Source organism: Epinephelus fuscoguttatus, linkage group LG14, assembly GCF_011397635.1.
Source record: "Epinephelus fuscoguttatus linkage group LG14, E.fuscoguttatus.final_Chr_v1".
NCBI lineage: Eukaryota > Metazoa > Chordata > Actinopteri > Perciformes > Serranidae > Epinephelus > Epinephelus fuscoguttatus.
The window spans coordinates 8,042,777-8,059,584 of record NC_064765.1 but is presented as its reverse complement, the minus strand read 5'-3'; the positions used below and the strand labels follow the sequence as shown (position 1 = coordinate 8,059,584).

Below are 16,808 nucleotides of genomic sequence, written 5' to 3'. Positions count from 1 at the left end.
TCAAAATCTTTGTAACTGGACATGTTCCCCCAGTAATATGAACCAAAAATGGGAAGAAATTAACAGCAACTGCATCCAAGATTACATGCTTCCCTGACGTTAGCATGTAGCCACATGTAGCAGTGTACTTGCAGCTGGGAAATGACTGTTTCGGAGTAGAGTGGCAATTTCAACTATGAAAAAAATCACCAATAAAAGCTTCTAAACCAAAATCTCCATAACCGGACATGGTACCTAAAGGAATATGATCCAAAATAGGGGAGAAATTAAAACAACCATACCAAAGATTAAATGTTTCCCTGATGTTAGCATGTAGCTACATGTAGTAGGGTATGTTGTAAACACTTGCAATAAGATGCCTGGAGCAGATGACCATATGGACGGTTTCAAACTTGGCAACATAAACATTTTAAATAGGTCCAAGTGTATTTCCTGTTGGAATGTTTCTTAATGCCGTTGCTGACAATAAGTAAAGCTGTTGCCCCTGGCAACAGAAGAGCAATGAAACGGTCTACAAAGAAATATTTCATGAGCTGACGTCAGCTTGTCTTGAAAGTAGAAAAAAAAACGTAGGATTAAGAACGCTCCAGAGATTTTTGCTCACAGGAATTACTTTCACATACCTTTACCTCATTATCTGAAACTTGGGCCACGTTTAATATGAACATCTGTCATTTCAACATTATATTTAGAAAATTAGAAAAAGCATAATAGGTCCCCTTTAAGTGTACAACCCACAGTCTCCCCCTGGTGGCAGAGTCCTGACCTGCGACTGTGGCCTGTTGGCTCCAATGCCCCTGCACTCTGCCAGGCTGAGGCCGTCTGTCCCACGGGTCTCCAGACACAAACCTCCTTGTTTCAGCACACTGGACACTGCTTCCTGCTCAGGGACCCTGAGGGAGCCATTGACAGAGCAGAGAGGGAGAGAGGCCAATGAAAGGTCTTATTACGACAATAAAGAACAGATGGATTGTATTGACTGGCTTCCCCGTTGAGTAATTGAATCGCACCACTAAGTAATGCGCCCTATTACAACACGTTCTTATGAAAATATACAATTACGATTTGAGAAACCACAGTTGTTTGGAAGCATGACACGAAGCAGATAGAGCCTGAGAGGTGGTGGCTGAGGTGGTGGGATACACGCTGATACCACACTCAGCTTTTCCCATCCAAATCAGATATATTTAGATTACTGGTTCTGAACTTGGGGGTCATAACAGCCCCAAGGACTCAGAGATTATTTCAGATTTACATGTGTGGGAAGAGGAAATTTTGACCACAATAATTTTAGTCTTTTTTTTTTCTCAGAACCTTTTTTTCTTTTGAAATGAAGGCTGAAAATCATTTCTACCCCATTTCAGCCTCAAATAATCAATCAAAGAAACACAGCCAAACACAATAGTATTTTCCATTTGTTGGTTTCTAATGGTGTTTGGAAGGAAACATTGGCCCTTTTTAGCGTTAAATAACAGACACACAAAATAATAAATAATAACCGTTTTATAATAGTCATGGGTCAGGCATTTCCACTCAAAAATTTAACTTGGATGTTTGAGGTTCAATATGTAGAGGGTTGTTTTCACGCTCATCTGGTGAAGAGGGAAAGTGTCTCTATGATCACCTTAGTTTAAGACAGTGGTTTCCAACTGGTGGGCTGCGGGTCTATTCTGAATGGACCGCAAGTGACTTGCAAACTTGTCAAATTTGGAAAAACACATTTGATTCTGAAGTACAGTAAATTTCCAGCGCAGATCTTTCATTTTGAAGTGCCATTTCCTGCTGTAGAGTGAGGGACCAATGGACAGATACTTAACAGAGATAGTAATCTAACTCTCTGACATGGCCAAACGTAAGTATGATGCTGATGTATTACACTGTGTGGACCTTGAATAAATGACTAAGAAGAAATTAGGACCCCGTTGCTGGACCACTTGGGAACCAGTGATTTAAAATGTGTATGTATGAGCACGAGTTTGTGACATCACAAGTAGTTTTTGAAGCAATCGTGGTTCAGTATGCAGCTTTCACAAGTGTGGTGTCGACACTCGAAGCCTCCAGCACACACAAATAGAATGGACTTTGTGGAGAAGTGGGATATATCTGAAATTCATCAGTTCAAAATGAAAATTATTTAAGGGTTTTGGAGTTTTTAATGAGATGAAGAAGTAAATGTAATTTTAAGAACTTTAAACAAGATAATAAAAGGAGTTGCAGATGACATTCAGAGCATTAATACAATGGCAAACACCTATATGCTATGTAAAGATTTGGCTGAGTAATGCTGTCCTGACCTGAGAATGAAGTCATGCTACCTCTGTGTGTGTGGTAATCCGAGCTTCTCTGTCTGATGTTGTGGTAGACGGTCATGTGGCTCGTGCATGTTATGTGAGACCCTGTGTGTGTATCCCGCTGGCTAGCTAATCGCAGCCACTCTGCACAGCACTCCTATGATGGTTACTGCTGATAACTCTGTCGTCACCCATGGTGGTGTCAATGAAGCATAGCACCACCACCCATCTCCAGTTGCCCCTCCAGATATCAATGGCAGCTCTGTCAACACTGGTTATGGAGTTAGCACTGTTAGCTGATAGCCACCTCCAGGTTGAGAACCGTGTGCAGACAATCTGAATCAGACTCTGAATCAAAGTTGCACTCTAAATATCACATACAACTCCTTTGAACTTTATTGTGTGGAAAAACATTGTACACAAATCATCATTCAAAGCTTTCAAAGCTTGTATAAACTTGTATACATCCTAAAATATGTCTCCAGGGAGTCTTTAACATTTCATACCTCCATATAACAAGCTTTGTCATATAGCATGAATCAACCTGTTCGACATGACTGACAGTGACAGCAGCTCAGTTTGAGTGTCGTACCTCAGCTCAGGATAAACGTTCTCCATGTACCAGCGGAAAGGTTTGCAGTTCAGCTTCCGCCGCAGTGTCAGACGGTCTGCAATGCTACAAGAAAACACAGAATGTAGAGACAGATCGAGAGAGAATGGAGAGGAAACGATGGGGAGACGAGAAAGTGAGATCCTGATGCAGAGAACTCAACTGAACCTGCAGACTCAACTAATGTGGATCTTATTAATAGAGCTGAACCAGAAATAACTTAACTGCTAATACCAGAGAGGGATTTCTGTAATCCACAACCACAGCACTGAGGGCTCTCTTGAGTTTATCTGCTGTTGGACTTTTGATACAAGTAGAATTTAGTCCAGTAATCTATTAGACAATCAACCCAACAACAACTGGCAATAATTGTGCTCCTCAGTTTATCATTTCATTTATTTTTTTTTGTAAAAATGTCGATTGTTTTCTGGTTCCACTGCTGCTTGTCTTCGTCATATATGACAGTAAATTGAATGTTTATGGCTGTGCTAACCCACCTCGGGCTGTGGGAAGTTAAAATACACACTTTACACTGTTTTCTGATATTTTATAGATCAAAAGATTACTGATAAATTAAGAACAAAAACCCAAAATGAATTGACAATGAAAATGCTTGTTAGTTTCAGCACTACATACAACTGTCCTTAAAACAGTGCACATAAGAAAATGGCAAATCAAAGAGCTCTTGCTTTATCACAAGAGTTTTTATGGCAACAAACATCTGTAAATGAAATTACTGAACAGCTCTTTTATTGATCGCCTGACTGAAACATTAAAGAATGAGTATAAAACATGGTATTTGAGATAAACACTGACTGCACTGTACAATGAGAGAAGAAGGTGACAGAATAATGGACAAACCTGCCAAAGGCCTTGCCCTGGGCTGATGGCCTTGCAGAGTAGTAGTACTGTTTATATTCGTCCATCCACACCTCAGCAGCCCGCCGGGTGTTCCTGCGCGGACACAGACACACAACAGCTGCTCAGACACAGTAATGACAGTGCTGCTGGCATTCCTGTAGGCAGCTCTAATGCCAGTGTCACACACACACAAGAGCCGTCAGACACCAAAAAAATCCCCACATCTCCATCAGGGATTGCATCATGCCAAAAAGTGTATTTTCAAGTGAAGAAAAAAAGGCGCTATGTTTCAGAGCACTCCGACTTGCAGCAGTATCTTTCAGAGCAGATATTTACACAGAACTACAGCAGTGTTTACAGCATAAGATGATATTTGTACAGTATACTGGTGTTAAACACTGTCAGGAGGGAAGAGAACAAAACTAAAGAGGGAAACAAACACAGCATAAAGCCTCTAATCCAGCGATTCACAAGATTGTTATCATTTTTATTAACACTGTACTGTTGGGAACCAGCCAAGAAAACAAAACTTAAAGGAATACTTCACTCCAACATGATCATTTGTATATAAATTACTCATTTAGTGTTACACTGAATTCATGAAGAACACATTTTTCTTGCATGTGTCCATGATGAACAAAGAATTCAAAAACAGAAAATTCTCTGTTGATGAATTGAAGTCATAAGGGTCCACCTTAAAGAAAACCAATCAAAAGATCTGTTTACTAACTCTCACACAACTCATGCAGTATAATCCGAGTCTCATTTATCTACTCATATGCCCAAACAGACAGCCCTTTCCTACAGGGAACTGAACCAACAGTGAAACTTATCTATGTTCTCCTCAAAGCCAGACTCCATTGACAAAAACAGTAATTTTACCTCACTGAACACAGGAGCTGCTGTTCTACCACTGCCTCTTTCAGATAGTTTGTTTGTGTTATTGTGTGACTTTGGTGTTTAAAAGGGTTAGTTCGGATTCACCAAAGACACACAGTAACACAAACACACTAACTGATCGATTACTGTTTTAGTCAATGGAGTCTGGCTATAAAGAGAGCATCGATAAGTTTCACTTTTAATTAATGTTTTAGCAAAAATGATTGGTTTTGGGATGTACTGAGCATGCGACCTGATAAATGAGGCTTTGATTATATTGCACGAGTTGTGTGAGAGTTTATAAACGGAGATTTTGATATAGTTTTGCTGTTGTTAAACGCAAACCCCATGAAAACAACTTGTTCTTCACAAATTCAGTGTAACACAGGGTGAGTAACTGATATACAACTGGTCATTTCAGGGGTGAAGTGTTCCTTTAACGTTATTTGTTCTGTACTTCATAGTAGTTAGTTACTAGGTTAAAAATACAAATACAAAAACTCATCCTTTTCAAATAGCCTATTCAGTTTGACCTCATTTTTGCTGATTTTTATGTTACTTTATCTCGTTGACTTAATTAACCTTTTGTTATTTTCTCTGTCCTTGCCTGGAAGGTGACCTTGAGTGTCTTGAAAGGCGCCTCTAAATGAAATGTATTATTAATATAATTAAAAATACAAAAAAAGAGAAAAAACACTTGGGGGTCGGCCTGACAGTTTTTATGTACTTCTAAATGCTGACAGGTGGTGATGGCAGACTTGTTGCCTGACCAACTGTAAACTCAACTGCTGTTAAAAGTCAGTCTGATGTCTCTGGCAGGTGTGACAGTGAGTGATGAACAAAAATGCTGCTCAGATTACACCTCGAAAGCCTTAAGCCTAGAATTATTATTCAGTTTTTGTTCCTAAATCATACTGTTTCCTTTAGAGCTGGAAATCTTTGTTGTCAGTGTCCTGGACAGTAAGGAGAACAATTTGAAGATGAGGAGTGAGTTCAATATTTAATGCTACATGACGCCTGGGTGAAGATGTTCTGCAAACTTCTCAAAGTTCAGTTACTCATCTCTCATTGCCGCTTGAGTCAAAACGTGTGAGAGGTGTGAAGTTTGCCTGGTGAGGCTCTTCACTTCACACTGACTGAACTTCACTGAATCATGTGACACCTGAGATTTTTGACAGCTGACTGAAAGATTAACCGTCTTGGCAGTTGGTGAATTGTTTTGCGGTGTAACAACGCCATGCAGCAGACTTCATGTCAGGTTTCTTACATATCAACCCACTCACTTGATGTAGGTGAGAGCGTTGCCTTCTGGGAAGTCGTACGGGTGCCGTTTCCTGAACACGTGACCCACACGGCTGCAGGGAAGAATCTCCAGGCTTCCTCCGCACATCCACACCCGGAAAGAAAGCTCTGCGGGAGGAGAGACACAGAGGGTGAGGTCAAGTATGTGGGCAGGTAGTTGTCTGTCTGTCTGATCTGCATCAGACATCATTCCATGTTCACCTGATACATTTTTCCGACGCAGCAGATGGCTATAAGCTGTAAATCAGCAATATGAAAGCTGTTGTAGCGGATAATTTAATGCTCTGCTGCCTTGCATATTCCAAGGACACAATTGGTATTTCTGAGAGCGGGCTGCGGAGCCTCTGCAGCATCCAGAAGCATCTGCACTGGGCCAGAGCCAACACCATTAAATACAATGAAGACATTAAAACCTCCAGTTTCATCAGTTAAATTTGAGCTTTTCATCATTATTTCCAAGTATAGTAACATGTCATTAGAAACAGCAAGAATAAGCACTGCTTTCTTCATTCCTTTTTGTTCCTTACTCGTGATAGTGAGTTCAGAGAATGGAAAAAACATTGTTCTTGTAATTACTGTAAGTAAACTAATGCTCAGCTGCACGTGTGCTGATGAGGACCAGAAAGCGAGGGCAACATGTTAACAAGCTCTCAAACATCTAAACACAACAATGAGTGATTTCAACTTTTCTTTGAACCTGTAACACACAACTTGCCAGACGTAAACTGGACATCTGAACTTACTCATACTTTGTATCACATCATCAATAATCTCACATCCCATCATTATTCAACTGGCTACTTCAGGCTGTGGCCAACAGTAACGTTACACATGATGTAATGCCTGTTTGTGAGAATCTTAATATTGATTCTGGGACAATGACATGGTCAGATAGCTAGCCTTGATCTTAAATAGACTTTCATGTTATATTTACTGCTTGTCAGCCGTACACAGTGTTACTGACTTTGAATCTTGCTGGCATGATGTTAGCTTTCTGCCTCTATGAGCTGAGTGGACTTGAAATATCTCCTACAGGGGCCCCCAGTAGCTCAGTGTACAAAGACCATGTCCTTGCCACAGCAGCAGTGGGTTCCAGTCCGACCCACGGCCCTTTGCTGCATGTCATCCACCCCCCTCCCTCCTTCAAGCCTAACCAGTCCTGTCTTATAAAGGCAAAAGCCACAAAAAATAATCTTGTAAGTATCTCTCATTGCCAACTCTGAGGTTCATGATATGTACTGGAATAATGAGAAACATTTCATTGCATAAGAACCTTACAGGGTGGTGATTGTTCCAAGTTATTAGTCAAAACCTCAGGTGTTAGATCTTCAAGGGTCTTAATTTTTTTCCTTCACCATGTGGCCCTGGTATAACCAGGATGATACCCTTCCAGATGTCCATAATTAGGAACTAATGAATCCCACAGAGGCAACTGTCCTGCACTGCACATCATCCATTAATTCCTGATGATGGACACCTTCTTGGGCATTAATGCTTTCCTTGTTTGAACTTTTAAAATTAGTGACTTGTGAGATGTTTAAAGTAGAATTTCACTGCTGGAACAAAAAAATCTCAAATTACAGTTTAACAGTCAAGTAAAACATGTTTCTGAGAACATCTTAGGCGAGAAATAGGCAACAAACCTTATCATATTTGATCAGTGCTGCTTAGTTTTACTGTTTGATCTAAGTTTTTTCAGCCAGTTTTTTCATGATGCAGGAAACAGTATGGCACCCACTTCCTGTTCACAAGTTGTAGTGTTACAGCCGAACAGTGCACCAAAATATCTTGAGTTTGGTCTGAGTTTGAGAGAGACAGAGAGGAGTGTCTACCTCCACAGTTAATTTACACATACTACCTACACCGTTATGATACAAAGCTGGTGTAAAAAATGGCAAAGTATCCCTTTAAGTCTAGAGACAGCTTGTATAAAGATTTGGTTAAATAATCCAATTCAGTACGCTTTTTATTTTGTAAAGTGTATAATCTCCTGCCCACCGACTTATTCTCTTCTTACCACCTCTGTGAAAGTCCACATATTAAAATGTAAATATCTTTTCGAAAAGCAAAGTTTAAGAAAATGAAATAGAGTAGCAGTAACAGTAAAAGGTGTGAGCTTTGCCAGCGGGGCAGAGACAAGCTTAGTTTTGTGTGCTTATTAAAGACATTGGGTCTCATTCATGAAACGTGAGCAGAAGGAATTTGTGTGTCAACTGTTCGCAGACGGAAATTTACGTGCATGTCTGCATTCATCAATATTTTAGTAGCTCCGATCTTTACGTAGCTACTAACAAAATCTACTCCTGCTCCTGACCACTCGTAGTACTTGTGTAAATTTAGTAAAGCACATAAATATTGCTTGTCACTATTGGAAATTACAATTTTAATTCGTATTGCACTCTGTTATGTACACAATACACAGATGCCTTTGAAACACGTAATCTAAACATGACAAAAATATTAAAAATATAACACATTAAGTTAAATTAGTTGGCAATTAGCAGGTTTAAGATCCAGATTAGGTTCATGATTGTGAATTATCTATGTAAATTGACTCAATAGATTACATGTTCTTTCTACATGTTGAATGATGATAATAAAAATATCCGTAAGGATGACAGCCGGATCACAGCTTCTTTGGCCTCGGTGCCTGGGTTCAGCAGGGGCAGCAGGAGCAGGTGGTGGAGCACGAAGGAGCACGCGCCAGCTCAAAGAATTATTTGAGACAACACGTTTTTGGGTTTTTTTGTGGCTTTTTGATCATTTGAATGAATAAATCTGATTTGAAAAATGTTTAATCTACGTTGTATTAAACAGAGCTTTAAGCTATTAAGATTCAAATAATTTGAAGACGATGCATACAAACTGCTGTAGGCTATATGTTATCCGTATCATTTGTTAAAATAAATGTTAAATAGCTCTACATTCCGACAGCCATCACTGATTTAGAGTTTATCCATTACACACAAAACATCTCTGGTTTCCCGTTCCCACTTCATTCAAAACCCCACAAATGAATCTTCTGTTTGTTTGGTGTCCGCTGTAGTTTTTGTGTGTGTGCTTATGCGTTTCTTTGCCTCCAGTTTCATATCAAACCATTTACGCTTCACCTCTGACATGGTTCTTTGTACCACGGAGACAACATTAACAGCATCTGTTACCTCCCTCCAGGCCTTCGCTTGCCTGTCCCTGTCACACCACTACTAACTGAAAAAAATAAAATGTTTTTTCTTAAGTCCACTTCACCCAAAATTATTTCGATCTCCGCTTCGGAAAAATTCTTTTTTTTTCTCTCTCTTTCTTTCTTTGCGCCATGACTGACAGGTCGACAGGATGCATCTACACCTTCTTATATGGTGGTCATTGGCTATTCATGGGCGGGGATTTATGCTAATTGCTGATTACCAGGAGCGCGCTGTCACTTTACGATGGATTGGCATTCATGATCATACACACGTGTTTACGATCAAATCTGAGTTTCCCGCGGCGTTCCTGAATCCAGAGTAGGTTTTTAGTAGAGTAGGCTTTTATGTGCAAATCTACACACAGATTTAGTCACTTTTCATGAATGAGACCCATTGTGAGTAGGCTGCCTGGGGATGATGAAAAACAAAATGTCATTCTTCAAATAAAAGTTAAAACTCATCAGTGAGCTCACCAAAGTTCTCTCCTCCCCAGATGTCCATGTGGGTGTCGTACTGGCCCAGGTGGTTAAACCAACTCTTGTCCATGACGAAAATACCACCTGCGATGACAGGAGTCCTGCGGAGCAGAGAGAAGAGGAGTCATTTACATCTTTTACTTACTGTCACTCTTTGATTCAGAGAGATGTTTTTAGTGCAGCCAGAGGAGTTTGGAAAGATTTTACAAGCCTGAAGACAGCATAATGATCATGATGATGATGAGAAGATTGTCAAACTTCAGTTACGTTACAAATATAAACAAACTTAGAGTTACAACCATAACCCTGGGAAGACAACAAATCAAAGTAAATAAATGAGCTTGAATTCCCACACTGCCATCATAATCAGTCATATAATAAGATGTTCAAGGGTGCAACTCTTGAACATCAGGCTTACTGTGTGTTCACTGCTTTGTGAATTGAACATTTGTCTGGGAATAAAGCACAACATCAGCTGACAGAAAAAGACCTTAAAGTGGTTTTTTGGAGGGTGCTTGCGTCATGAATCTACTTCTTTGATGTTAATATTTCAGTTTTGTGCGAGCATGTTATGTATCCCTCAATTTAGTTGTGTTAAATCACTTTTCCATGAAAAGAGGGATGATGATGAGCGCTGCACACAGACCTGATTGCCTGTGTGGGGTCGCTCCTCGCCATTTTCTGCTCGATGGGAATTTGCTCCCATTTGAAGTGGAGACTCCAGTCAAATCCTGAGGAGAAGGAGCACAAAACAGAGACGGATCCAGCAGTTAAATTTAAAACCACTTTGCCTGGACATCAGACAAGAGTGCTTTTCTGATTTTGGCTGAACTAACTTGCGCAATTTCACTTTTTAAATGGGCGGCTGTTGAATGAAAACTTCACAAACTTTACTTCCAGACTGACTTGAGAAATGTCTGACCTGAGTTTCAAATTATTTTGGCAGGGATCATGATGTCATATAATGAGAGCATGTGAAACAGGGGTTTTTCCTTGACAGCAGCTGTTTGTTATCAGCTGTTACTGTATGAGATTTGTTTGTTGTGTCCTGACCTCCTCTCAAGTCAGCTGAGGCTGCCAAGTAAGCGAAGTTATCCAGGCTGATGACGTCAATGATGGGGCTGACCACTCGCGTATGATCCTGCATGGGAGGAGAAGGACACACAGACACGTCATCATTAGACCAGAATGAACAATTTATAATCAAGCTCTTGTGGTGGAGAGACTGTTAACTAGAGCTGCAATAATAATAAAGTAATTGATTAGTTGTAAACTATTAAACTAATCACCAACTATATATTTATCTATCAGTTTGAGTATTTTTTTTTAAGGAAAAAAAGTCGAAAATGTGAATATTTTCTGGTGTCTTTGCTCCTCTGTGACGGTGAAGTGAATATATTTGGGTTGTGTATAAAAAAAGTAATTTAAGGGCAACATCTTGGCACTGATCGACATCTTATAGACCAAAAAAATAACCAGGAAAATAATCAACAAATGAATCGACAGTGAAAATAATCGTTAGTTGCAGCCCTGGTATAAACATCAAACAGTCTCATTTATCCTGTAATTTTCCCTTTATTAACCAGATTGTCGATTAAACACCTTGACAGCTTTATGTTTCTGAATAATTAGGACGGGAACTTGCAGCTCTTTTTAATAACAAATGAATTACAGAGAAGGGATTTATGGCACGACGTTAATTACTACCAAGGTGCATGGAGACGGGAAACAGTCTGAAGAGGTCAAAACTGTTTTATCAAGAGGAATGATGTAACTAATCCTGCAGGAAGACGTTTAAGTGAACTGAAGCACTGCATTTCATTTAGTTTTAATTAAGCATAGATATGATAAAGCCCAGCCAAAGAGGTGGTAATGTTGGAAGAAAGAAAAGCATTTGGGATTTTTATCCCAAGAGGCACAAAAATGAACCTGAATGAAAAAGTATATTTTTTTTATTTTGTTTGAAATTGTCGCACATCTAAAAAGGAATTACAACCTCATCATGCGTTGGTCACGTTTACACACAGACTCTGAAACATTTACTCATCATTTAAGTTTTCAGAACAGGTTCAATTTTCTGCATTTTTTTCTGAAACCAGCAATCTTGGTCATGTGTGTCACTGCTGGCACACGGTAACTTAACCGATGGCACACTAGCAATAAGTGTGGTAATAAGTGAGAACATTACAGTGCATCAGTGTGTAAATGTAAATGACATACCATCTTTGGCAGACATGGCAAGACACTGCGACTGTACTGTAAGGGAGGAGCTCTGCTGCTTAGAATCAATGTCTCAAATAAACAAAGGTAACGACATCACCAAAGTTTTCATGGAGCATTTTGGGGAGCAAGAGATTGACTTTGCTCTGATTAACAAGAAAATTTAAAAACGGCACTTCATATCAGAAAGGTTGCCAACCCATGATTTAGAGCAGAGATACTGAACTTGCTTTGCCTGGGGGCCACTGTTGCAAAATGACAGGTGTTGCTGAAGTCAGAGAAGCCCCGCACAGGTCAGGTTTACACAGGACCGTTTCTCAGATTTGAGAACATGCGGGGCACTTTTTTGATACAGTAAATAAGCTCTATTCTGATGCTATTTATGCACCCTGGCACCTTTATCACATTCAAAGTAAGAAAAAAATCCCATTGTGAACCAACTTATTTTCATTGAGATTTAGAAAATGGTTGGGGGGCACATGGCACCATGCCGCAGGCCAGATTTGGCTGAGTATCACTGCTTTAGAGAACTGTTTGACCAAGAAGCAGTAAAGTAAATGTGGCATACACCTGCAACAAGAGTGAGGAACAGTACAGAAGAGGACGGGGACCAGCGGGAATAAGAGGGGGAAATATATGGAGGCAATGTCCTTCCTGAAATCTTCCATGACAAAGAGACGTTAACGTTTGCCCATCCAGTAATGCGCAACAGCAATGATGGTGCTTACAGCAGAGTGCAATTTAAAAGCCACACATCATTTCATAACTCAGGCAGCCGCAGTGCCAAATGGAAGAGGCAGGCAGGGAGTGTTGACAGCCAGGGAGGGAACTCTAGTGGAGGGTGGAGAGAAGCAAGGAAGCAAATGTGTCTTCTATTGTGTCTCATATTGGGAATTTTCTTAATGAACAGAACAATAAAAGGCACTAAAAGGCGGACGATGAATTGGGGAAAAAAAGCACACAAAAATAAAGACTTGGTGTGCAAAGGCTTTAACACTGTGATTTACCCCCTTTGTTTGGAATTAATTTACACTTTATAGATGTTGACAACACTATAATGAAGATTAAAGCAAATGCAATGACTGTAATTGTCAACAACTATAACTTTTCTTATGATGCATCCGTAACTTATGTTTAAACAGATGATTAATGTTTGGTATTACAGTCGAACACAGTTTTAATCTTAGATAACATGTCCTCACAAGTCATTTCAACACATTAAAAAACTCTTCTGTCAATGATTTGTACAAATTTATTTATAAATAAATTAATAAACACTTAGAACGTCCTAAAATCGGCAGAAAACTACATTATAATGTGCTCAAAAACAATAATTAAGGGTGTATGTACTGCTTATAAAAGCTAAACAGTAGTGGGTTAGCCAACTTCCTGTTCCTCTTTATCTGATTAACACTTTAATTTTCTGTGCTTTAATGTTTCTTAGTGCTAGTCTCTCCTTTTATCTCTATAATGTGTTGTATGACAAAGAGCACAAAACTAAACCTGCTGTTATCACAATAAAGTTGTTCTTAATACTCCTTAAGTGTCCAGACAAATAAGTAACCCAATCTTATTCAAACAACTGTCAGTGTAGCCAACAAATGGTACAATATCCCACTCTGATCCAAGTCCTCTTGCTGTTTTTTGAACTAGATAAGAATTATAATACATTAGAGATTCTGTCCTTTTGTCAAAAGATTAAAAAAAGGCGCCACAGACTGAAACTTTTTATCGAGCAGCGTTTCAGTCAGACAAGAATCTTTTTCAGGATCACAAGAAAGTTCAGCAAAGTAATTAAGTTTTTCTTTGTGTGTGTCAAGAAAATAAATCAATATGTATCACTGTAATGAGTATTAAATGTCAGATTGTGCTCTGGGGGCATTGAATTAGTCTCCTGCTGGAGTAAGAGACTAAAAGCAGGTTTGGTGATTGATTAATTGCCCATCCTGATGAGGAGGGATGATTACTGGTAACAGCCCTCCTCCCTGTTTCCAGTGAACTGGAACAGAACACAAATACACGTAAGCTCAAAGCGGACTTTAACCTTTCTCTTTTTGACCTGTGTGGTGTTGAAAGTTAAATCTTTAGTGTATGAGTGAAGAACTGAAAAGTAAAAACCCGTTATTTGCTGCTTGTATTGTGCCGAACATGAGCATCACTGCCAAACCTCCCCTTTCTTCCCACGGCTCATAGTGGACATTAATTCATGACAAACACACTCCTGCTGGAGATGTAACATGAAGCTTAGAGTAAAAACACAGTACAGCAGAGAACTGTTGACTGCTGATAGCGTGCTGCATCTGTCCGCCAGTGTGCGTCTGTGCCAGCACTGCTGTTTGCCCATGAGGCATGTGTATGTGTTTGTGTAGTCCAACAGCTTAGCATCGGGACAATCCAACTGACTGTTTCCAATTAGAGCCGTCCCTCTCTCTTTGCTCAGAGGTTGAACCCGCCATGAACTTTGTGTTCATTGCACCAAAAAGCAGAGGGGGTGTAGAGCGGGTGTGAAATGCCACTCTGCCAGAGAGCAATTTGGAAAGTGATGCTCTCAACAGCTTTGAGCAATAGACATTTATGGGGCTTTTAATGAGCCTCTATGATTTGATAATGCATGAGGAGGCTTCCACTTCCAAAATGGATGTCAACGATGATCTCTCAATATCTCCTTCCCTCTTTTTGTTCTCCCTTTCTCCGTCTGAATTTATCATGGTGTCAGAGTGCTGTCATTTTGTCCCTCACATCTGGCTGCTTTTAATGTCGCTGACAAAGGAATTTAAGCGCATTCTTCTACAGTATGTCAGAAAAAAGTATGATAATTCACCAGAAACAAAGGAAAGGAAAATTAGCTGTAGGACAGAATAAAAAGCTTTACATTCTGTCAATGGAAATGTGTTTTGCGCACACTGATTTTCACAGCTGGTGTGTGGAGATCTTTGTTCCTTTGCCTCATCGTCCAGTAATGTCATATCAGTCTCTGAGTTAGAGACACACAGAGGACGCACTGTCCAGTTTGGGCTAAAAGGTCAACGGCCAGAATTTTGTTTTTCTGCCTTGATTCATGTTCTCTTCTCCACATACTTGTTGCTCATACACTGTGGGGAGATATTCTGTTGTTTGTGGTACTAGACTCACAGACTGGATAATGTTTAATCTCAGCATGTTGTCTTGAGTGATTAAGAAGGAAATCTGGTCAAACAATACAGGAAATTAAAAATGTAACACTGGCATTGAAAGCATTAGTACAATGTTGATTTATTTGTACTGAGCTTGGCTATTTTTTTTTCATTTCAGGGTGAAATATTATACTTTCCCTCTGAAAAACTTTATACAGTCATATCATTTCATGCATCTTACTCAATACAAACCTCATGTACTGATGACACTTTTTCTGTTTTTTGAAGTGAGAAATTATGTGAATAGGTGTTAGTTATAAAGCAGTTATATATAGTTATAAAACAAAAAGACAACAATGCAGACAGTAACGCTGTCTCTGTTGATTTTGGACTAGTTTACTCCTGCAGGCTCTGTTCATCTTATGCTCATCTCATTTTGTGTTTACAGTGAAGCATTTTCTGCTGAAAATCCTTTAGATTTCACACCTATGTGAGATATTCTCCAGAAACAACTCTAAAAATTACTGAAGCACAGGGAGGAAAGAAAATAGAACCCATAGGATAAAGTGAATCACAGCCAGGACAATATATTTGTCTTAATTACTGAAAATTGCATTTGTTTCCTATATATAATTTGTGTCATCCTGGAGAAGAGGCAAAGTGGTTGGACCTGACCAGTTTTTACCTTTGCTTGATTCATGCTACTGGAGTTTTGGTTTCAATATGTGTTTATTGAGGACTCTAGTGAGGAAGCATAACAGGTGACTGAATAAAAATTTGGTAGTGTAACGACGGACTGATTGGGATTTGTTTCTATGTAAGATTGTATTTTATTCTGTGGACAAATCAATAAAAAGGATGTCTGTCAGACCTGATACAAAGACCAACATTCCAGGAACTTCTATTCATTCATCTTTTCCCATATGACTGTGATATCTGACCACTTCTTTTTTCAAACAGTTTCAGAGTCCCCCTCATTTTATAAGTGAAGTAATCCATCTGATATATTTTGCTGAACCGTGTCTCTCCACTTGTTTATCAAGCGGCATGAATCTTGAAGCCAGTTTCTTGTCATCTGTTTCATTACTGTAACACGCAGTACCACAAGTATTTATCATTTTCATTTCGTATTTTGTCTGACATTTTGCCTAATAGCACAATGTCCGCCTTCAAGTGGATAAATATTAAGATTTTACTCTATTTACACAACATAAAAAGAGCTCACAGCTCCAGCTTGACCAGACGAAACATTTAAGTACTTTAATGCATCAGTATTAATGATTTAAAACTATAACAGTAACAGGCTTCGTTCTATATGGTGATATGGTTGGTGGGTGTGGTTCGGTGGAGAGAAAATAGTTCCTTCATGAAACTGCTCACAACAAGGTCTGTGGATTATCCTGAGTATCCGGGTTTATGATTTCTGGAAAGAGACATTGCTGAGTGCCATCTAGTTCCATTATATTGGAGAGAAGGCAGACATCTCTACTTCAATGCTTGGCAACTCACACCAAAACAATCTAAATTGATAAACAGCACTACAGATAAGAGGAAAAATATGTGTTTTTGTGGTGAACTGTGCCTTTAAGAAACCAGCTGACCAAGAAATAGTCATTGCTTCCATGAAATTTACTTCTTCTCTCGATTCTTTAAAATAGTAATTCATGCTAATGTCAGGCTAACAAAATTCTGGCACCAGCTTTCACTTAATCAATGGGACTGTCTCTGTGTTGAGAGCAGTTGTGTTTCTGGGAAACGTCTCTGTGCTAAAATGCCAACTGTTTCTGGTCTATTAGACAAATGGTTCCAAATCTGGGGTCGGGTCCCAAGATAAATATGAGGGGGCTGAAGGATTGCATGGAGATTAATGG

The 16,808-nt window shown here is 39.4% G+C and overlaps 1 protein-coding gene across 1 annotated transcript in view; it reads right to left on the bottom strand.

Annotated features, from left to right (window-relative positions):
• galnt16 (UDP-N-acetyl-alpha-D-galactosamine:polypeptide N-acetylgalactosaminyltransferase 16) overlaps window positions 1-16,808 on the bottom strand; it is a 64,704-nt gene that overhangs the window by 9,221 nt on the left and 38,675 nt on the right. Inside the window, exons 7-13 of the mRNA XM_049596713.1 lie at window positions 10,658-10,745; window positions 10,251-10,335; window positions 9,602-9,705; window positions 5,925-6,051; window positions 3,763-3,855; window positions 2,884-2,967; window positions 767-893 (exon numbers count right to left, since the gene is read on the bottom strand). Coding sequence (XP_049452670.1) covers window positions 767-893; window positions 2,884-2,967; window positions 3,763-3,855; window positions 5,925-6,051; window positions 9,602-9,705; window positions 10,251-10,335; window positions 10,658-10,745 — 708 coding nt within the window. The remainder of the gene's footprint in view (window positions 1-766; window positions 894-2,883; window positions 2,968-3,762; window positions 3,856-5,924; window positions 6,052-9,601; window positions 9,706-10,250; window positions 10,336-10,657; window positions 10,746-16,808) is intronic.